The sequence below is a fragment of the Ailuropoda melanoleuca genome, chromosome 12 (assembly GCF_002007445.2).
Source record: "Ailuropoda melanoleuca isolate Jingjing chromosome 12, ASM200744v2, whole genome shotgun sequence".
NCBI classification, from domain to species: domain Eukaryota; kingdom Metazoa; phylum Chordata; class Mammalia; order Carnivora; family Ursidae; genus Ailuropoda; species Ailuropoda melanoleuca.
The window spans coordinates 20,148,872-20,171,011 of record NC_048229.1 but is presented as its reverse complement, the minus strand read 5'-3'; the positions used below and the strand labels follow the sequence as shown (position 1 = coordinate 20,171,011).

Genomic DNA, 22,140 nt, shown 5'->3' with positions numbered 1-22,140 from the left:
ACCTGCACCCAGAGCCTCACCCCCAAATTCCTCCATCACACCCAGGGGCTCTGCCAGGGACCCCTCTCAGCTCTCTCATGATCCCTGCTCTCCATCATTCAGGCCTTGGTTATGCCGCCTCCTTTGGGAAGCTCTCCCTGATCGCTCACCTTTCTTGGAGCTCCCACTGCCCATGTGCATTTGCCCCTGGAAAACTGGGCAGCCAGGCTCCCTCTCTGTGTGGGGAGGAAACTGAGGCTCTGGGGAGGTGTCTGGGGTCACCCAGTGATCAGGCAGAGAGGGGACTGGGGCTGATCCCTGATTCCCACACCAATTCTCTTCCCCCTGGCCTATTCCAAAAGGGAATCTTTTATCTCCTCCATCCTCACACCACTCTGAAAGTGGCACTATCGGGCCTATGGGAAAGAGGGGAAAACAGGCTTAGAAAGGCTAGCAATCTGCCCAAGGCTACAGACACTGAACCAGGACTCCGCCTCTGACTCCCCAACTTGCTCCCCAAACACATGCTGGGTCAGGAGTCCCAATTTGTGACTCCCACAGCCCCTGGACTTGCCCTTCTATCAGCCCTTATAAAACTGGCTCCTTATTTGTTCATGGTAAGAGGAGTTGGGATTCCCGAGTGCAGGCCTGGGCAACAAATGTGTGTTGACTGGATGATGAAAGAAGGGAAGGAAGGGAGGGGGCAGGAGGGGTGGGCAGTTCAGCCACCAGCCCAGTCACACAACGCCATTTACTAGCATCAGGGTGTCTTACACCAGTTCTTCTGACTCCTAAACCCAGAACTTCTGACGTTTGACAGGTCTGGCACCTCTTGCAGAATCACTCACACAATCCTGCAGAGTTTTGGGGGCTCCCGACCCCCTGCAGCTCACCCACAGGCACCCAGGAGTAGCGTCTCTGTACTGCAGGTGGAAAATCCCGTCCTGTGTCACCCAGCCCTGTCCCGGGGACGCAACAGATGTGAATGGACTTCATAAAAGCCTGAGGCATAGCACGCACTCCAGCCGCCTCATCTGGAACCACGAGCCTGCCCCTAGCTGCAGCCCCTGGCACACAGTGCAGCAGACCTGACACAATTCCTCTGCCTCTTGTCCTCAGACGGCCTCTGCCCCACCCCAGGGGCTGCCACCAGCCAAGGACGTGCAGGAATGCCCGTCAACGTGGCTTCGGCCACCATCACGCCTGGCAGCCTACACCAGCCGCCCCAGGGGTGGGGCTGCCTGTTTCTTTTATCTGGGTGCCCTGCTGACTCAGCAGGACCCTTCTTCTCCTCCCTCACTCCCAACACCACAATGCTCCCAGGGGGCAGAGGGTGGCAGGGTCCAGAGCTCAGGAACTGTCCTAGTCCCCAGGATGGCGCTGCAGACACAATCAGTCACAGTTGTGTTTATTGAGGGGTTTCGAGGCCAGAAATGGTGTTAGGTTTTTTGCGTATGCTTTCCAGACAAAGCTGGCATTATTAGCACCCCATTTTACAGATGTAGAAACTGAGGCGCAGACAGGAGATGTCGCTTGCTTGAGGTTCCCCGCTGGGAAGTGGGAGGGCTGGCATTCAGCCTTGGGCTGGTCTGACCTGAGGGGCGAGCTCTGAGCTTACTCTGAGGAGTAAGCCTCCCCCAGTGATGGTCTGGAGGTGGCCGCTCCCCTTCACCCATGCAGAGTATCTGTCCTTGGAAGCCTACCACCAGGGATGTTCTGAGTGAGGTGGCAGATTCGCATTCATTAGACATTCTCAGGGGATGCAAAGTTTGCTGGACCTCAACTTGTCTTTTCATCCGCAGTCATAAAATATTAAAGCCAGAAGGTGCCATTGCAATTAGGATTGTCTAGTCTCTACATTTTTTGAAGGGGGAAATTGAGGCTCAGAGATACAGAGGACTTGGCCAAGGCATTCCCAAGTCACAGAAAATTGGGAACAAACCCAGAACTCCAGACATCATATCAATGCTACCTAAAAATCAAAGAATGTGAGCTCAGGAAACAATGTCCAGGGCCCTATGGCCCAAGTCTCCCATTTAACAGAAGGGGAAACTGAGATTCAGAGAAGAGTCAGGTCTTCCTTTTTTTTTTTTTTAAAGAGTGGGGTCTTCCTAAGAGCGATATACAGGCACGTAGAGGGCACCACTCATGAACCCAGATTTTAGTACCAGTGTGACCTGAGACATATGAGATGACCTCTCTGAGCTTTATCTATGAAGTAGAAATAACAAACCCTGTAGTGCAGGGTCAGCAGTATAAAGGACGTTGGCCCTTAGGCCACCACCCTACACATATTTAGTGCTCAATTCATGGTTTGTATTATTGATAATGGCAGGCCCTTGTCATTTTCCCTGTCCCGGCATTCCGCCTTCCAGGTCAAACATTTCTCAGAACAGTACAGTGGGTAGTAAGGCTGTGGACTGCTGCTTCAGCCACATCTTAGCTGGGACACCTTGGACTGGTTACTATTCTGTGATTCTGGGCCTCAAACACCTCCTCAGTCAACTGGGGAGGAACAGTACCTACCAGACAGGGCTGTCGTGAGGCGGAAATAACACGTGTTGGGCTTCACGTAAAGCCAGACACACAGTAAGTGCTCAGTAAATCTGAGCTAGCACGGTTACTTGTTACTTGCATGGCCGTGTCTCATGTCTGTCACATCCTAGGCTGCAGGGCACCTGGTCCACCAGGAAGGGGCTAGTCCCCAACCTCTGGGGCTCTCCAGTATCAGAAGGACTAACACCGCAAGGGAAGGCGATCCCAGAACTCTGCACGTTCACACGGCAGAGCCTGACCCAGCTCTGATTTCTCAGTGCCTGCCTGGGGGAGGGGAATTCTGAAAATGCTGGACGAAATCACGGTTTTTGCAGTTACAGAAGTGCCGCGAGCCCCCATTTTACAGGTGCAGAAACTGAGGTCTAAGGAGGGGGAGGTTGCTGCTCAAGGACGCAGGGACACATGCCCAGGGCTTGATGCACGGCGTCCTCGCTTGTGGCAATGTCCCCCCGGGCAGAGCCTCTGCCTCAGGAGCCCCTCCCAGAGCCCGCCTCCTCCGCTCCTGGGTGGGCGTCGGGCCCTCCCGGATGCCCCGCGGCGTCTGTCTGGGCGTTACTCACGAAGAAGGAGACGACGGCAGCGAAGGCCGCCTCCACCTTCCCGCGGTCCCCGGGGATGCCTCTGACCCGATGCCGCGGCGACTAAGGCTGCGGGGAAGTCGGGTCCGGGCCGATGGCTGTGCGCCCGGCGTCTCCGAGCCCGGACCTTTGGAGCAGCGCTCGATAACCTTCGGAGTTCGGAGGGAGAGTTCGGAAGTTTCCGGCGCCGAGGGGCGGGGCTGAACGTGACGCGGGCGTGGCCGTCGCCGCCTGCAGGGGGCGCTGTTGCCAGCGCGATCGTTCAAGTCGGATTGCGGGCCAAGCATTCTGGAGGCACAGGAACAGGCTCTGTAGTCCTGGGGCCTCGGTTTCTTGCTCCGGAAAATGGGTTTGATGACAAGTTTGGTGAGGCTTCAGTGGAACCTGGATAAATTTATGAAACGAACAAGAAGTCACATTGATAAATATGTACTTACCTCGCCTCAGTTTATTCATCTCTAAATGGGGATAATTGTACCTTCCTTCCCTGTGTATATTGTGAGAGTTGCAAACTGTGGGAAAAATACATATAAAGGGCTTGGCGCCTTGTAAGCACCCGATAAATGGCAATCTTTGTGATAATAAGCAAAGCGCCCTGCCAAGCCAGGAAACAAGGTCCAAGTCTTGGTTCCTGCCCTCAAGAAGCTCCAACCTCAGAACCAGAAACAAGGCAGCTGGGAGCTGCAGTGAAATGACGGGCTGGGAGTCAGACCTGCCACTGACCACTTGAGCCTCAGTTTCCTCCTCCTTTCTCTGAGGCCGTTTAGCCTGGCTTCCTTGGATTCTGGCTTGTGAAACGCAGTCCAAGATGGATTTCAAAGAATATTTATTTATTCATTTATTTATTTATTTGAGAGCGAGTGTGAGTGAGCACACAGAGGCAGAGGGAGAAGCAGACTCCCTGCTGAGCAGGGAGTATAATGCGGGCCTCGATTCCAGGACCCTGAGATCATGACCTGAGCCAAAGGCAGACGTTCAACCGACTAAGCCACCCAGGCGCCCTAAGATGGATTATAATTAGATGAATAAGGTGGAGTAGAGATCGTAGGAAGTCACCACCAGTTGGCATTTATTCATACAACAAACTTCACTGAGCTAACATTCTTGTACCAGAACTTAGGGAAGCAACATTGAATAAGAGTTGGCTCTTGCCCTTGTTGGAGCTCACAGTTCCATCAGGAGCAAATAAATAGCCCTTTAGAATAGTGTTAGGGCTAGAATGTCAGAAAGACAGAGGGGCTGTGGGAGCCTAAAGGAATCAGCTACAAAAACTTTGGGGGTTAGGGAAAGTCCCCGAAGGAGTAGGTAACATGGAGTAGCTGAAGGAGTTACGTGAAGGAGGGGTAGAGAGTGAATATTGGAGTCAGGGAATGGGTTTCAGACAAGAAGCTCAGGTTAAAGAGAATATGGCAGAATCAAGAATTCCACGGAGGCGGCCCTGGAAGGCAGAAGAGATTTGGGCAGAGAGGGATGTAGGCAGAGGAGGGCATACGAGTTCTCTCTCTCCGTCCCATCCAGTCCTGCCCCCTCCAAAGCCACCAGCAAGGGACATTCTTCTATCCTTCTATCTGTGCCTCATGTGTTTGTGTCCCCACAGTTGGTTTGCCTATTGCACACATCCTGAGCCCCAGGTGCCAAGACCATTCCCTACACCCATAGGTCAGGAGGCCCGGGCACCAGGACTCCAGCACATGCCATCATCTAGGACCCAGGACATACACTTGAGTAATGTGCAGGACACAAGGTACATGGAGAAGGATGAAGGCATCCTGAGAGAGATCTGGTCATGAGCAAAGACAGGAAGCTGGGAGAGTGGCTTTCTAGAGCCAGGCTGTGAAGTTTTGTACCTGGTGAGTGATTTAACCTCTCTGGGCCTCAATTTTCTTACCAGAGCTTCTTAGAGTGGATGTAACAGCTAAATGAGAGAATGTGTATAAAAGGCAAGAGCAGGAGCTCAATCAGTGAACTTGGAAGATTGGCTGAGAACAGATTTGGAGGCAGTTCTGCTGTAGGGACACTGGCTCAGAATGCACCTCCCCAGACCCCTCCACCAGAGATTCTGACTTGAGAATCTGGGTAGACCTGGGAATATGCATTGGTGATAGGCACTGAGGCAGAATTATTTTTAAATTTTTAATTAAAAGCACATTGTCTCCACTAACTCCCTGCCCCAAGAGAGCAAAGACCTCAAGGTCAGCTCTGTCTCCTCCACCACTAAATTCCCCAGAAGCCAGAAAGCAGTCAGGCACCCAGCAGAGCTTTTACTGGTATGTGTGACTAAGTTCCCCAGTCCAGGTCCAGTCTGGGCTCTTGCAGTGTTTTGTCTATTGCAGGTGCCTGGCTCAGGGCTGAGAAAGAGGTTTCAGAAACTTTCCTGGCATGTCTCCTCCCTGTTGGCATTTGCTGCTCTTGGGTTTGTGTCTTCACGCAGCCTGACTGCAGAGCGACAGGCCAGGGTGTGGCTGCCCCCAAGTAAGGCAAGTTTCATGTCCATGAAGCCCAAGGACATGCCCACTTGCAGGAGCCTCTTTTAAAGCCCAGTATTGCTTCATTTACCTGCCAATACTGACCATCAGGAATGACCTTTTTTTTTTAAGATTTTATTTATTTATTTGACACAGAGAGAGAGAGCACAAGTAGAGGGAGTGGCAGGCAGAGGGGGAGGGAGAAATAGATTCCCCGCCAAGCAGGGAGCCTGATTCGGGGCTCAATCCCAGGACCCTGGGATCATGACCTAAGCCGAAGGCAGACGCCCGACCGACTGAGCCACCCAGGTGCCCCAACACCCCCCAATTTAAGCCCATTGGCATATAACTTCCTAAAATTATCTATGCACTGCTTTCTCCTCTGGAATAAAGAGATAAAACACCACTGAAACGTTTTTTTTTTTTTCCCTGAGAGCCATTGTGGAAACTGGGAAGTACAGGAGGCCCCTCCACTAACTTGCTCTGTGACCTTGGGAGGTCACTTTCTTTCTCTGACCTAAATGACCTACTCTGTCCTAGAAGATGCCCTGCAGGTCTAGCGGAGCTGTTGCAGACACCACGTATGTTGGTGGCTAGCACACAGCAGGCAGGCGATCACCACATGGAGGTTGCCAAAATTGTTTTCTGGATGACTCAAGATCAGTCATGGCTCCATGACTACTTTCTACTTATCAGTCTCTCCTCAGGTCAGGTAATTCAGAAAGCTGAGTTGGCTGTTATTTTAACTTCCTAATGGTACTGCCTGGAAAGCCTCCTCCCCCAGACACAATGCCAGTTCTCAACGCCATTTGCTTCCATTAGGGTGACAGAAGGGACATCCTGAGCAAAGCCCCAACCAGCTGTGATGGAACTGGGAAAGTGTTGGGTCCATTTCTAAAGCAGTGGTCCTATGGGAACCTAGTTGGGCCTTCCCATGAATGTGAAAGGTGGTAGTACAATCCTATAGTTCAGTATACTTGCTGCAATGGAATCCATTAGACCTGAATTCCAATCCCAGCTCCACCACTTTCTAGCTGTGTATTCTGGGGCAAGTCACTCAACCTTTCTGAGCCTCCAATTCCCAGACCATGAAGTGGAGAGAATAACAGTATCTATCTACATCATAGAGTTATAGGGATAAGCAAGGCCAGGGGTAAAATCAAAGTCCCCTCCTCCTCTCCTTAGCTGAGAGCTCTCATTCCTATTGTTGCTTAGCCTCTTGCTCTAGGTAACAAGAATATGACAGCCCTAGAGCATGTGTAACACAGCAAACCTCACCTAGTTGCTAGAACTGGTCCCTTAGGAAAGATCAATGAATCACCTCCCTCTTACTCTCAGGAACCACAGCCCCAAATCATTCATTCATGATTATCCACAAAGGGAACTGGAGTGGGGGTGATAGGGTGGATCAGTAAATCCACCCACCAGCCCATGACCTTTGCTGCACAATTCAGCTTCCCACCTGGTGCCACCCCAGGGCACAGACAAGTGGGCAGGCAGGCAGGCCTGCTGCAGGCTTTCATCAGCTGTGGGCCAGTCCCCTGGGGGTTAACCTGTGGGTGGACACTAGGAGGACGAGGCTTATGCAAAACTGCACATAGTTCAGTTTTTGCTGTTTCTTTCATAAAGGGAGTAGGGAAAGGGAGGCTGCCTCCCTTTACTATAAATCAAGCCCTCCAAAAATAGGACATCTCTAAGGAGGGGGAGGAGAAGGGGAGAGATAAAGGACAGAGAAATTGTGGGGAAAGGAGGAGGGATGTGATACAGGGAGAAGGAAAGAAGAGAGGAAGGGGAAAGAAGTGGAGAAAGGACAGGGCAAGGCCGACTGAGATGTGGGGCACAATTTAGGGGAAGAGAGACAAGGAGAAAGAGAAATGCTCAGTTCTGGGGTGCCTGGGTGGCTCAGTCATTAAGCGTCTGCCTTCAGCTCAGGGCGTGATCCCAGCGTTCTGGGATAGCCCCACATCAGGCTCCTCCGCTGGGAGACTGCTTCTTCCTCTCCCCCTCCCCCTGCTTGTGTTCCCTCTCTCGCTGGCTGTCTCTCTCTCTGTCAAATAAATAAATAAATAAAATCTTTAAAAAAAAAAAAGAAATGCTCAGTTCTTCATAGATAGATAGATACACTTAATCTTAGCCAAAAGGTAGATATATATGAATAATTGCTGAAGTCAAAAAGGAAAAGGAATACTAGGGGAGTCTGCAGACAACGGAGTGGACAGGGCTGTAGACCCAGCAAAAGTGACCACAGAGTGAGGGTCTGGAGGCTCCAAGTTTTGGCGAGGGGGGCGGTTAGGGTGGCACACTTTCATGCCTTTCCCAGTCGTCCTGCGGCGGCCTCCCTCCGAGGGCCCTGCAAGCTGGGAGCTGTCCAGATGCTGGTGCTGAAATGTCCAGGCGCTAGCCAGCCTGCCTGTCAGGCAAGACTGCTCAGTCATTGGACAACTACTTGTTAGGCACCAACCACATGCCAGCCATTGTTCCAAGTGCTGAGGAAGGCAACAGTGAATAAGACAGACAAATGTCTGGGCCCTTATGAAGCTTACAACCCATGGGAGAAGAGATAAGAGAGATAAAAACTATCCATGTCAGAAAAGGTCACTTTTTTGGGAAAGTTTCAATGTTAAAATTGTTATTTTCAAGCAAGGGTCATTTAATAAAATGTAACCCTAGTTAAATAATAGCTGGTGCAGAACTTTACATCCCATGCCACTAAATATATATATATATACACACACACACATATATAAAAGGAACATTTATATATAAATGCGTGTGTGTATATATATACACATATATATTATACCACATATATATACATATATATGTATGTGTGTGTGTGTGTGTATATATATATATATATATATATATATATATATAGGCTGAAGACAGAATGTTCTATGTGATTTGTCATTTCACTTTTAACAAAATGCTAAACCAGTCACAATTTTCATACAATATTTAATGTGAGAAAAAGTCACCTTTTATTGAGAAAAATAAAGCAGGAAGAGAATGAAGAGTTCGGCAAATGCACCCCTAAACAGTGGTCACATGCCTTTCCCCAAAGAGGAGACACAACGGTGCAGGATGCCAAGGCTGGGAGTGAACCCTCACATAAGGATATGCTGACATTCAGTCACAGGTCACAAGGACTCTCAGTTGGATGACCCATCAGAGGCACCTGGGTGGCTTAGTTGGTTAGGTGTCTGCCTTCAGCCCAGGTCATGACTTCAGGGTCCTGGGATGGAGCCCCGTGTGTGTGTGTGTGGGGGGGTCCCTGTTCAGGAGTCTGCTTCTTCCTCTCCCATTGCCCCTCCCCTCACTCTATGCACACACATTTGCTCAAATAAATAAAAAAAGGATGACCCACTGGAGGCCAGACTCCAACCCTCGCCTGTTCCCTCTCTGGGGCATCTCATCCCTTCAGCCTCAGGCCATCTGGGTCCACTGTGCCAGAGAAGTGAGTTTCCACCCTGTGTGTCCAACAGGGACACTGAGCTCACTTCTGCTTTATCAGTGGGTCAACTCAGGCAACCCACTTTCTCACTTTATTTCCTGTTTACTCATCTATAAAATAGCAACAATCATCCTTGCCTAGTGAACAAGGTTTGAGGAGGTACCAAGGAGAAAGTGGTGGCTGAGTTCTCTCTGCTGTACACATGTGAGTTGGGGGGTAGGATTTCCCCTCATTGAGGGCTCATTTTTGGAGTCCCCATTGCTTAACACAGGGTCTAATCCCATAGATGCTGAGTGAATGAAGTGAGTGACGGCAATGTTCGGTTGATGTTCAGAGAGAGCTGTACCGCTTTATCCTTCACACTGCAGCCCTGTTTCTGAAGAGCACTAACCTTGAGGTCCACAGGGGTTCTAGATGGTTTTGCCATAAGCTTCTTTGCCGCAAGCATTTTCACCTCATAACTAATGGGCTATGAGGCAATTTTCCCTTAAAGGATAAAAAAAATAACTGATTGATAGTTTGTTGGTTTCATCAACTGGCTGAGAGTTTGGTTTCATTTCTCCGTTGACACAGTGCTCCCATTTATATATAATATAAAATGTAGCCATTATGATGGTCTATACAGTGATGCAGATTTTTGAACCCACATTTCCCACAGAACTTTGATGTCTATGAACAACATGTGACATTATGCCAAGAACAAACAACAGTGTAGAGAAGGCTCTCACAATGCAATACAAAACTCAGTTACAAATATGTATCCTGGTATTTGGAAATGGATAACTGTCTTAATGAAGGAAGAATTTTTAACATAAAAGAGAAAAAGTGTGATGTTAAATGAGATGAATCAGCAAGCCAAAAAGATGTGTAGTACTATGAACAAATGATTTTGAGACAAGTGCAAGTACAATCACAAAATAAAGTCAGTTATTTTCACAGTATTGCCATGAATCTATACACAGTTAAAATGTATTCAAATATTTTGTACTTTGTGATAGTCTTTAAAATTTTGTTATTCAGGGGTGCCTGGCTGGCTCAGTCAGGAGACCGTGCTGGGGCACCTGAGTGGCTCAGTCAGTTAAGCATCTGCCTTCAGCTCAGGTCAAGATCCTGGAGTTCCGGGATCGAGTCCCTCATTGGGTGCCCGGCTCAGCAAAGAGCCTTCTCCTCCCTCTGCCCCTCATCCTGCTCGTGAAATAAATACAATCTTAAAAAAAAAAAAGAAAAAAAGGAGACCGTGCAACTTTAGATCTCGGGGTCATGAGTTCAAGCCCCACATAGCATGTAGAGCTTACTTAAAAAAATTGTTATTCAATTTTCGTGTTTCATTATGTCCTTTTTAATGAATGTCTTTCATTTTCATGATTTTGTCTCTTATGAGAGAAACAGACACGATCCACAGGAGCCCAGATAGCAGCCCAGGGAGAACACAGGCTGGAGCCCAATTCTGAGTGTGTCCTTCAGTGTGGGCCACCATGGGAGACATCTGGGGGCAAGAAAAGCTTATAATCAAACAAGTTTGGACAAGACAGCACACTCCACTCACCTTTGGGGGATTTTCAATGTTCATTGCCAAGTCAAGGCTCCAAGAGTTGTTTCAAGAGCCCTATTTAACTCCTTTACCAATGAAACTCCTCTCTTCCTCTTCTTTTTTGGAGAAACACTTATTATCCTCAAGAAGGTGCTTTGGGAAATACTGGACTAGGATGTGGGAAGGATTTGAGAAACCTTGTCCCCGGGAGACAATTTCAGAGGTTTATGAGATTCTGTAACCTCAGTATTCTTTGGGTGTCTATCACATAGCAGGTGCTCAGTAAACATGTAATGGATATATGAATGAATGAATGAATGAATGAATGAATGAATGAATGAATGATGTTATTCTACTCATTTCCAAATGGTAAGAATTGAGGGGAGGAAGGTGAAAGTGATTTGAGACCCAAGGATTCAGGACAGAACCATTTTTAGTTTCCTCTAGACCACAAGTCTGGCTGGAGAACAGATGGAATTTATTTAGCCATTCATTCATTCAACCAATGACAACAGAGTGGTTAAGTGCAGTGTAGTGGATTAGCACTAGAGACCTCGGAGGGGATAATTAACTAAATGTGGAGGTAAAGGAGGCCAGAAATGGCTTCCTGGAAGTGAGTCAGAAGGGCCCTTTGGGAGAATGAACTATGGACTCCCACCCTCATGTCTTTTTTCCAGCCACACAAATCATGTTTGGGATTTCTTGCTTGGAATCCACAGGGAGCTGTGATCCATGGTTGTGCCCCCCTGACCTTGAGAGAATTCATCTTGGCCCCCTGGCCCCCACCCCTCTTTTATGGAACTCCTCTTACCACTCTCCCTTACTGTCAGCTGCTTATCAGCCATCCTACACCCAGAGGATGTAGCTACATTATGCAGGTGACTGAAAAGACCGAAAGACACAAGGCTCTACTGGCAAAATGCCAAGCAGAATGACAAGTAAATAGGGAGCCACAAGAGAGCATGGAGGCCCTGCTCAAGCCCCCCGGATGCCATTCTTGGAAGCCTCAGACCAGATACTCACCTCCATCCTCCCAGCACCAACTGCAAACCAGCCCCTCTGCCCCCAGCAAACTGGCTCATGACTGGGTCTTTAAATGGGGGAAAAATGCTTCATCATGTTCTGCTTCTCCATTCAGAACCAGAAATTCCCTTCCCCCTCCTTCCTTCTCCCAGCGCAATCTCCTTCCAGTAAAACGTGGTTAAAGGGACAGCACCATCACTTCCTCATCTCTGAGGGTCTGTTAGAACCAGGGGTCTGGGAATGAGGCAGAGAGCAAAGAGAAACAAACTGGCAGAGGTTTTTCCTGGAGGGATCTCTCCATCCCCATCCTGGGGATCCCACAGAAGGAAAACCAGTATAAACTGGAAGTGTAGTAGGGGTTGAGTAACTGCCTGAGGGGAGGCTCAGATCTGGGAGGGGAGTCTCAAAGCTCCTTCCCAGAAAAAGACTGTAGGGGTCCTTTCAGCTCCCAAAGGAGGGGCAGGACAGCCCAGGTGTGTATGTGAAAGAACTTCATAGAAAACAGGGGACTGGACCCCCGGCAGAAGGTCGAGGGGCTGGGTCCCCGACTCCCGGAGTAAACCTGCAAGATCATTCATCACCCCCTCCTCAGTTCCCATCTGCATAGCATACAGGCATACCTCCCTCCTCTCCCCCTCCAAGGTAAAGGCAGAGATTAACCCCTTTCTCTCCGCAAGGAATAGGCCCTGTCCTTGGTGCTGAAGCACCAGACACAGCCTGCCCCCACTCCCAAGGCATTTCACATGAGAATGAAAGCTCAAGAAAAAGTCCTATAACAGCAGTTGCAGAGCACCCCAAATCCCATGGACCCCTTTTTCTATCCTCCCTTAGGGATTATGGAGGTAAGGGGTTTTAGTGCCCTGAAAGCATCCCACCACGTCACTGGGGGTTAGAAGGGATGCCTATCACTGCACCCACTTCTCTGTTGTGGGGGTGGGGGGAGAGATGACAAGTCAAAGTGGAGGAAATGAGGAGGGAAGAGGGAGAAAGAAGGACCTCCTAGTTGTGGGAAAGTGGCTGCCGCGTATATGGGTTCCCCTTCCCTAGTTCAGCCAGAGACTGAAGCAGGAGCTGTCGGGAATCTCTAGCTGCAACCTATCCCAGGGCAAGGCCCCCTCTTAGTACAATGGGAAAACCAGGGGTGGGGGACACAACTTGTCCAAGGTCATTTGGCCAGCAAACTGTGGAGCTGACCTCAAAGTGTAGATCCTAGCCTGAATGATTCCTAGGACACCTGTCACTTCCCCACCCCACACAGGGGCTAGTTCCCCCAACTTCATGTCCAGTCCCCACAGAACCCCCACTCCGGGTCCTCTGACCCTCACGCAGCCCACGCTCCTCCTACCTATTCAGGGGACCCTCTGCCTCCTTCACTGAGGGCCCTTCTTGCTGGGGCCAGCTGCAGGGTCTCCCTCCTCCTATACTGCAGAGACCACTGTGTCTCCCATCCTGGCTTCCCTCTCTCCATCCTCTGAGGTGTACCCCATACCCCCAATTCACGGTAGCCTTGCCGCCCTTCCCAACTCCAAGTCCCCTTCCCCTATACCGCAGCCGGCTGCATTTCCTCCTGGCGGCTTCCTAGCTTTTAGGGAAAGAGTACCTCCATTCAGGAGTCTTCTATCTCTACCCTCTGTACCACCCACCGTTAGTCCATTTAGGATGACTTTACTCCCTCCCCTACTCCGGGCTGGCTCCGGACACGCTGCACCCCCTATCCTGAGGTCCTGTCTAACTTTCAGGAAAATCTTGTGCCCCCTCTCATTCAGGGGTCTCCTCATCCTACTGACTACAGAGTCATCCATCACTCCATCCCAAAGGCACCCTGCCCCTATTCCCACCAGGACTCCTTGTCCTCTCCCTATTTCCGGCCCCTTTCCGAACACAGTAGCAGGGTCTTCTGACTCGCACCCAGGGGTCCCTGCCGTTCCACTCCAGGAGTCCTCTACCCCCTAACCCAACCACGGGGTGCTCCACTGACGCCGCGTCGATTCCCATTCACTCCTGAGTCCCCCTGCCCCGCCCCTCTCACTGCGGCGGAGCGGCCGGGGCCGGGGCAGCGGGGGAGGAGGCAGAGAGGGCGGGGCCCTCCTCCCCTGCCCCCCCCCCCCCACTGCCGAGGGGCTGGACCCGACCCGGCTGCTATAAAAAGGCCGGCATCCCGGTGCTGCCGCAGTGCTGCCCTCCCCGTCCTGGCCTTGGGTATCCCCCTCCGCCGGCGGCCGCACCTGCTCCGGCCATGATGAGCTTCAGCGGCGCGGACGCGCTGCTGGGCGCCCCGTTCGCGCCGCTACATGGAGGCGGCAGCCTGCACTACGCGCTGGCCCGCAAGGGCGGCGCGGGCGGAGCTCGCTCTGTTGCCGGTTCATCCAGTGGCTTCCACTCCTGGGCGCGGACATCCGTGAGCTCCGTGTCGGCCTCCCCGGGCCGCTTCCGCGGCGCAGGAGCCACCTCAAGCACCGACTCGCTAGACACGCTGAGCAACGGACCGGAAGGCTGCGTGGTGGCAGCAGCAGCGGCCCGCAGCGAGAAGGAGCAGCTGCAGGTGCTGAACGACCGCTTCGCAGGCTACATCGACAAGGTGCGGCAGCTCGAGGCTCACAACCGCAGCCTGGAAGGCGAGGCGGCGGCCCTGCGGCAGCAGCACGCTGGCCGCGCCGCCATGGGCGAGCTGTACGAGCGAGAGGTGCGTGAGATGCGCGGCGCGGTACTGCGCCTGGGTGCGGCGCGCGGCCAGCTGCGCCTGGAGCAGGAGCACCTGCTCGAAGACATCGCGCACGTGCGCCAGCGCCTAGACGACGAGGCCCGGCAGCGGGAGGAGGCAGAGGCGGCGGCGCGCGCACTTGCGCGCTTTGCGCAGGAGGCTGAGGCTGCGCGCGTCGAGCTGCAGAAGAAGGCGCAAGCGCTGCAGGAAGAGTGCGGCTACCTGCGGCGTCACCACCAGGAGGAGGTGGGCGAGCTGCTCGGCCAGATCCAGGGCTGCGGCGCCGCGCAGGCGCAGGCGCAGGCCGAGGCGCGCGATGCCCTGAAGTGCGACGTGACGTCGGCGCTGCGCGAGATCCGCGCGCAACTTGAAGGCCACGCGGTGCAGAGCACACTGCAGTCGGAGGAGTGGTTCCGAGGTTCGTAGGCGCGTGGGGGAGGGGGCGCCCCCTCCTGGCCGGGCCGGGTGCACTCTGTGTGAAGGTGGCTGGGCTGGAGGGTGTGCTGTTCAGTTTCCCCCTACAAAGTGGGTTCCCCTTCGTTAAATAACAGTTTCACCCTGGGTCTCTGTAGACACTCCTCTCCCTTGCTTGCAATTCGGGGTTGTCCTTTGGCTGCCCTCCTCCAGGGACCTTATATCTGTCCTGCAGCTCTGAGTCCCCTCTGTTGCTCCCTCCCAAGATTAGATAACCCCACTCTGAGGCCCCTTTCCATCAGGTTCCTTCTACAGTTCCAAAGCAGTGCCAGCTTTTAGTTGCAGGCACTGGGGACCATTTGCCCTTCGAAGTAACATGCATTCCCTGCCCAACACAGCTCATCCTCCTTGCCTGCACTCTGCAGGGGACCTCATTCTCCAGACCTCTATCAGGCTCCTCCCCAGTGGGGCATTCTTCCATCTTTTCTCCCCGGGAGATGTCATCATCCCAACCAATGGGTGCATGAGGCTGAGGTGGCCCCTTAATGTCCTCTCTCCCCTTGAGAAGCTGGAAGCTTCTCAAGCTCCCCCCCCCCCCAACCCCGTGCTNCTGCTCTGAGTCAGCTAGATTGCAGCTGCAGCAGCTCTGAAGCTCTGCCCAGCAGCTGCAGGGTGACCTTGGCCAACGCTTGCCTTCTCTTGTTTTCATTTCTTGGGGGGTTGAAAGGGGAGGGGGTTGGTCAACTGAGCCTCTTACTCAGGGGGAGCTACGTGATCCTTCCTGAAACTGTGTAAAACTTTTGCATTTTCCTTGGGAGAGGGTGCAGAGGCTCCAGCGATTTTCAAACAGGTCTGTTGTCCACATGGGTAACAATCCTCTCCCACCTTGATGGTTTCTATGTCTTTGCCAACACTAGCAAGGAAAGCGAGGAAAGCTGGGACTCGGATGCATGGTTTTCCCCATTACTTTTCCTCTCCTTTGCAATGGCCGTACCTTTCCCTCCCCCATCTCTGCAGCAAGACTCCTTCCAGAGCAAATGTCTCTGCTCTCTTGGGCTTTACCCTTTACAAAGACAAACCATGCCAGGACTTCTGGCCCACCCAGCTGGCTTCCCTTCTTCCTGCCTCATCCTCCCAAGACTCAGGCCCTGAGTTTTAGTATCTTGGGATTCAGGATATTCACTTTCAGGAGATGTGGACTAGTCTCCATACCTCCACTGGTCCTAGAAGATCTTCTGGGCACCAGCAGCCCATTGCTCACAGGGGCCAGGGTGTGGCTGCCATTGACACAAGGACTCCTGTGCTAGAGAATGCGCAGCCAGGTGGGGGAAGGGACAGAGAAGCTGGCACGTGGGCCTCAGGCTCTGCAGTGACCTTGGGCTCAGTGGCTCATAGCACCTTCATACCATCAAAGGTCACAGGCTCTTTAACTTGTTCAGCCACAAGCTCAGAGTTAAGCCCTGTCAGCCAGCCAAGTTTCACATCTGAATTCCCAGCACTGTCAGCCCTTGCTGGGGAGCTGAACCAGGTATTAGGACCGGAAATGGGGGCTTCCTCTGTCCTGTGGGGTTTGAGACCCTGAATTGGGGGAGACAGTCTGATTTTTGGAACCAGGTAGATACTAGATTTGAATCTACTGCTTGTTACTAGCCGGCCTTGGACAGTAGTAATTTGCCTATCACAAAGGAGAGGGTATGTTAAGAATCCAACATGGCGGGGCGCCTGGGTGGCACAGCGGTTAAGCGTCTGCCTTCGGCTCAGGGCGTGATCCCGGCGTTACGGGATCGAGCCCCACGTCAGGCTCCTCCAGTATGAGCCTGCTTCTTCCTCTCCCACTCCCCCTTGCTTGTGTTCCCTCTCTCACTGACTGTCTCTATCTCTGTCAAATAAATAAATAAAATCTTTAAAAAAAAAAAAAAAAGAATCCAACATGGCACCTGGCACTCAGTAGGTCTTCAACCCGTGCGTGTCACCTTTGGGATCTGGACACTAGAATCCAAATCTAGGTGTGTCTAACTCTGTGCCCTCTCCTTCTCCCCCAGTGAGGCTGGACCGACTATCGGAGGCAGCCAAGATGAACACAGATGCTATGCGCTCAGCACAGGAGGAGATAACAGAGTATCGCCGCCAGCTGCAGGCCAGGACCACAGAGCTGGAGGCTCTCAAAGGCACCAAGGACTCACTGGAGAGGCAGCGCTCTGAGCTGGAGGACCGTCATCAGGCTGACATTGCATCCTACCAGGTGGGCAAGGATGGGGCAGAGAGCCAGACTGCCTTCCCTAGTCGGGTGATCCTGGACAAGTCACTGTCCCTCTTTCAGCGAGGTTGTGGTGAAGACCGTGGGCCTTGGAGTCAGTCAGACATGCAAGGGGTACCAGTATGTCTTGCTAGCTAGCTGTGTGGCCCCAGGAAAGTTCTCTGCCTCTTGGAATCTGAATTCCTTCAGTGCAATGGAGGGGGGGAAAATGTCCACTTTGCAGAGCTGTGAAGTTTAAAGAGATGGACAGACTTTTCATGAGCGGCGTGTGAGCCTGCTCGGCAGGGTCTGGGTCATGGTGGGCATTTGGTAAACCATAACCAGTGTCTGGGAGCATGGGTAGCCTGGGGAGGCCTCGGCAGAGTCCTTCCATGAAAGACAGCTGGCAAAAGTAACATTTTTAAACAACTTATTATGCAAGTTAGTAGTGGAGTGTTTATCTGTGGATAAACTAGGAAATGGAGAAAGCTAAAAGGAGGCAATAAAAATCAGCCATAATGGTTCACTTTCAGCAGCGGCTCCGTGAGCCTGGGGACAGGGAAGAAGCTTCCACTGCTATTTAGCGTGCTTCTCTGTACGGCTCCAGTCCTCAGCCCTTACTGTGCGGCAGGCACTTGGGAACATCAGGAACCAGTGCAGACAAGGCTCTGTTCCTGTGGAGCGTTTTCCAGGCTTAAGAGCTCTGTAAAACTTCCCCCGTCATCCCACTGATCAGGGATTACCATTGTCAGCACCTGGTGTGTTTCATTCCAAACCATTCGCCAGGCTGAGGTCGTGTGCACACAGCAGGGTTTTTGCTCCACATGGTTTCCGCGTCCACGAATGAGGCTCCCACAGCTTTGGCAGTGTGGGTGTTGGCCCCAGTGAGCCGGGAGAGATGGCGCCGCTTTGGGTTTGCCTGGTGTGCCCCAGCTTCTCTGGTGCTGAGGGCCAGGCACTGGCTGGCCCGTGACGTGTGTGTGATCGCTCCTCCCCAGGAAGCCATCCAGCAGCTGGACACCGAGCTGAGGAACACCAAGTGGGAGATGGCAGCCCAGCTCCGAGAGTACCAGGACCTGCTCAATGTCAAGATGGCCCTGGATATTGAGATTGCCGCTTACAGGTGAGGTGGGCCAGGGGGCCTTTGGGATGGTGGGGAGCCCTTGCATTCTTATGAGAAGCTAAGCATTAAGTTTCAAATTCCCAGCAAGGCGACCTGCCTTAGAGACAAAACAATTTTTTTTTATTGTGGTAAAACGTATAGGATAAAAAATTCGCTATTTAACCATTTTTAAGTGGCACTAAGTACATTTACCTCGTTATGCAGCCATCACCACCATCTACCTCTAGAATTTTTTCATCTTCCCAAACTGAAACCCTGTGGTCATTAAAGAATTACTCCCCACTCTCCTTTCCGCCTTTCCTCGGGCCCTGGCAACCGTCTTTCTACTTTCTGAGAGTCAAAAGTCTTGAGAGTGTCTTCTTTTCATTCTGCCAGTGACTTAGAGGATTAACGTTCCTCACCCCTCCCCACATCCAGCCAGCTAGAAGCCTGCTTTGGAGGGAAAGGAGGTACCTGAGTTGTCAGGGGGACAACTCTCTTAGCGTTTTTTTAGCTCCCTGAGCTTTTGTTTCCTGGGGATATAAAATGGAGATGATAATAGTACTCCTGTCACAGGGTTGTGGGGAGGAGGAACTAATCCAGTTCCAGAGCAAATCTGGATACTGCTGGGTGGCCATAGAGAAAGCCCTGAGTAAATGGTAGCCAGGAGAAGCCCAGCTTAGCAATTTCTTGCTGAGGAGTAGGCTGACCCCATGAAGATCTGTCCCAGTTGCTGGTAGGCGACCCTTCACGTCCCAGCGCTTGGGTCTAGTCTGTAATCTTGCTGCTCAGAGCGTGGTCCGTGAACCAGCACAATCGGCTCCTCCGCAAGCATGCTGGACAGGCAGACTCTCAGGCCCCACCCCAGATCTACTAAACCAGAATCTGCATTTTAACCAGATCCCTGGGGGATTTGTATGCTGTTAAATTTGTAAAGCACTGGTCTCTAGGAGTAACCCCTACACCCACTGTGAGTCAGGCACTGCCAGGTCCTTTTTATTCATTCTCATTGAAATAACCCTCTGAGGTAGGGACTCTTATGACCCTCTTTTTGCCAATGAAGAAACTGAGACTTGAAGAGTTTGAGTGGCTTGGCTGAGATCACACACCTGCTGAGTAGGAAAGAGTAGAAACTGCTGCCCGCACCATATTCCTAAAACTCAAAGGATGGAATATAAGGCGACCAGAGACCCTTGAAATTCCAGTGGAATGTTCTAAGACCTCTTAATGCCAAATTTGTAAATGTGGAATTGTTTGCTCACACTCCCACCTTCCTCTTGAACGTTTTAGTTGAGAGACAGTTAATGTAATTTTTGTTAATACTGGTGTTTTCTCTTGAGGGCCATTTTGGGGTGGGGGAGTTGTTTTATAAGTTGTAGCCTTAGCCGCATGAAACAAGAGCAGTGCCACTCAGGTACAGATTCTGGGTGGTCCCTGGGATGATTTGCTAAAGTGACTTTTTCCAGGCTCAAATTGCCCATCATTCACATTCCTTTCTCCCCCAAAGTCCATATCATTGGATTCTATGACCTTCAGAGTAACTCAGGACGACCCCCAACTCATCAGTCTGCTCTGAGTTAATAATAGTAATGTGTTCCATTATCCATTCTGCAGAAAACTCCTGGAGGGTGAAGAATGTCGGATTGGCTTTGGCCCCAGTCCTTTCTCCCTTCCAGAAGGACTTCCCAAAATCCCCTCTACATCCACTCACATAAAGGTCAAAAGCGAAGAGAAGATCAAGATGGTAGAAAAGTCAGAGAAGGAAACCGTGATTTTGGAGGAACAGACAGAGGAGATCCAAGTGACTGAAGAAGTGACTGAAGAAGAAGAGAAAGAGGCCAAAGAGGAGAAAGGTGAGGAGGAGGAAGCAGAAGGGGGAGAAGAAGAAACAAAGTCTCCCCCAGCAGAAGAGGCTGCATCTCCAGAGAAGGAAGAGGCCAAGTCACCAGTTGGAGCCAAGTCCCCAGTGAAGGAAGAAGCTAAGTCCCCACCTGAGGCCAAGTCCCCAGTGAAGGAAGAGGCCAAGTCCCCAGAAAAGGCCAAGTCCCCCATGAAAGAAGAAGCAAAATCACCAGCTGAGGCCAAGTCCCCAGGGAAGGAAGAGGCCAAATCTCCAGCTGAGGTGAAGTCCCCTGAGAAAGCTAAATCCCCCATGAAAGAAGCAGCAAAATCCCCAACTGAGGTGAAGTCCCCAGAGAAGGCCAAGTCCCCAGCTAAGGAAGAAGCAAAGTCTCCAGTGGAGGCCAAGTCCCCCGAAAAGGCCAAGTCTCCAGTGAAGGAAGAGGCCAAATCCCCAGAGAAGGCCAAATCCCCAGTGAAGGAAGAGGCCAAGTCCCCTGAGAAGGCCAAGTCCCCAGTGAAGGAGGAGGCCAAGTCCCCAGAGAAGCAAATCCCCAATGAAGGAAGAGGCCAAGTCCCCAGAGAAGGCCAAGTCCCCAGTGAAGGAAGAGGCCAAGTCCCCAGAGAAGGCCAAGTCCCCAGTGAAGGAAGAGGCCAAGTCCCCAGAGAAGGCCAAGTCCCCAGTGAAGGAAGAGGCCAAGTCCCCAGAGAAGGCCAAGTCCCCAGTGAAGGAAGAGGCCAAGTCCCCAGAGAAGGCCAAGTCCCCAGTGAAGGAAGAGGCCAAGTCCCCAGAGAAGGCCAAGTCCCCGGTAAAGGAAGCGGGCCAAGTCCCCTGAGAAGGCCAAGTCCCCGGTGAAGGAAGAGGCCAAGTCTCCAGAGAAGACCAAGTCCCCAGTGAAGGAAGAGGCTAAGTCCCCTGAGAAGGCTAAGACTCTTGATGTGAAGTCCCCAGAAGCCAAGACTCCAGCAAAGGAGGAAGTAAGGTCCCCTGCAGACATCAAATCTCCCGAAAAGACAAAAAGCCCTGTCAAGGAGGAGGTCAAGTCCCCAGAGAAGGTCAAATCTCCTGTGAAAGAAGAGACCAAGGCTCCTGCAAAAGAGGTGGCAAAGAAGGGAGAGGCAAAGTCCCCCAAAAAGGAGGAAGAGAAACCCCAGGAAGTGAAAGTGAAAGAGCCCCCAAAGAAGGTAGAGGAAGAGAAGGCTCCAGTCACACCAAAAACTGAGGAGAAGAAGGACAGCAAGAAAGATGAGGTGCCAAAGGAGGCTCCAAAGCCTGAAGTCCAGGAAAGGAAGGGACCTGCTGTGGAGAAACCCAAAGAACCCAAAGTCGAAGCCAAGAAAGAGGCTGAAGATAAGAAAAAAGCAGTGACCCCAGAAAAGGAGGCTCCTGCCAAGGTGAAGGAAGAGGCCAAACCCAAAGAGAAGGCTGAGGTGGCCAAGAAGGAGCAAGATGATGCCAAGGCCAAAGAACCCAGCAAAGCAGCAGAGAAGGAGCCAGAAAAGCCAAAGAAGGAAGAGACACTGGCAGCACCCGAGAAAAAAGATGTCAAGGAGGCCAAGAAGCCTGAGGAGAAACCCAAAGAAGAGCCCAGCAAGGAGGCCACCACACCTGGCAAAGCCAAGACAGAAAAGGCTGAGAAATCCTCTAGCACAGACCAGAAAGACAGCAGGCCTCCAGAGAAGGCCACAGAAGACAAGGCCTCCAAGGGGGAGAAGTAAGGCAGGGAGAAAGGACTATCCAGAACAGCCAAAGAAACTCAGGAGGGCCCAGGAGCTCAAGGGTCAACATAACAAATTTTCATTTTTTCTCCCTTTTCTTTATATAAGAAGAAACTCTGCTTAGATGATGGGGCCCTCCTTCACCAAACAGGAATTTCTATTAGCAATATGTTAGCAAGAGAGGGTATTCCCAGCCCCCGGACCTACACCCCAAACCCTCCCCAGGCGATGGACAATTATGTTATGATAGCTTACGTAGCCGAATGTGATATATGCCGAATGCCACATGTAAACACTTGACTATAAAAACTGACCCCCTCCTTTCCAAATAAGTGCATTTATTACCTGTATGTGCAATTGACAGATGACCGCAATAATGAATGAGCAGTTAGAAACACATTATGCTTGAGATGTCTTAACCTATTCCTGAATGCCTTGTTTTCCAAAGGAGTGGCCGAGCCTTTGCCCAGAGCTCTCTATCCTGGAAGAGCTGAGCAGGTGGGGCTGGGCACTGGCCACTGAATTATGCCAGGGCGCACTTTT

The 22,140-nt window shown here is 51.6% G+C and overlaps 1 protein-coding gene and 1 long non-coding RNA gene across 2 annotated transcripts; one reads left to right on the top strand and one right to left on the bottom strand.

The window, feature by feature from the left end:
• Window positions 1–1,370: 1,370 nt before the first annotated feature.
• LOC117795282 lies at window positions 1,371–9,548 on the bottom strand. The gene is made up of 2 exons (XR_004619213.1): window positions 9,424–9,548; window positions 1,371–3,497 (listed from the first exon to the last, which is right to left on the bottom strand). It is a non-coding gene; the product is annotated as an uncharacterized LOC117795282 (long non-coding RNA).
• Window positions 9,549–13,749: 4,201 nt separating this feature from the next.
• NEFH (neurofilament heavy) lies at window positions 13,750–22,140 on the top strand. The gene is given in 6 exon segments (XM_011220216.3): window positions 13,750–14,705; window positions 16,744–16,943; window positions 17,936–18,060; window positions 19,654–20,424; window positions 20,426–20,696; window positions 20,698–22,140. Coding segments are annotated over 6 exon segments (3,150 nt in total). The 5' UTR covers window positions 13,750–13,822; the 3' UTR covers window positions 21,598–22,140.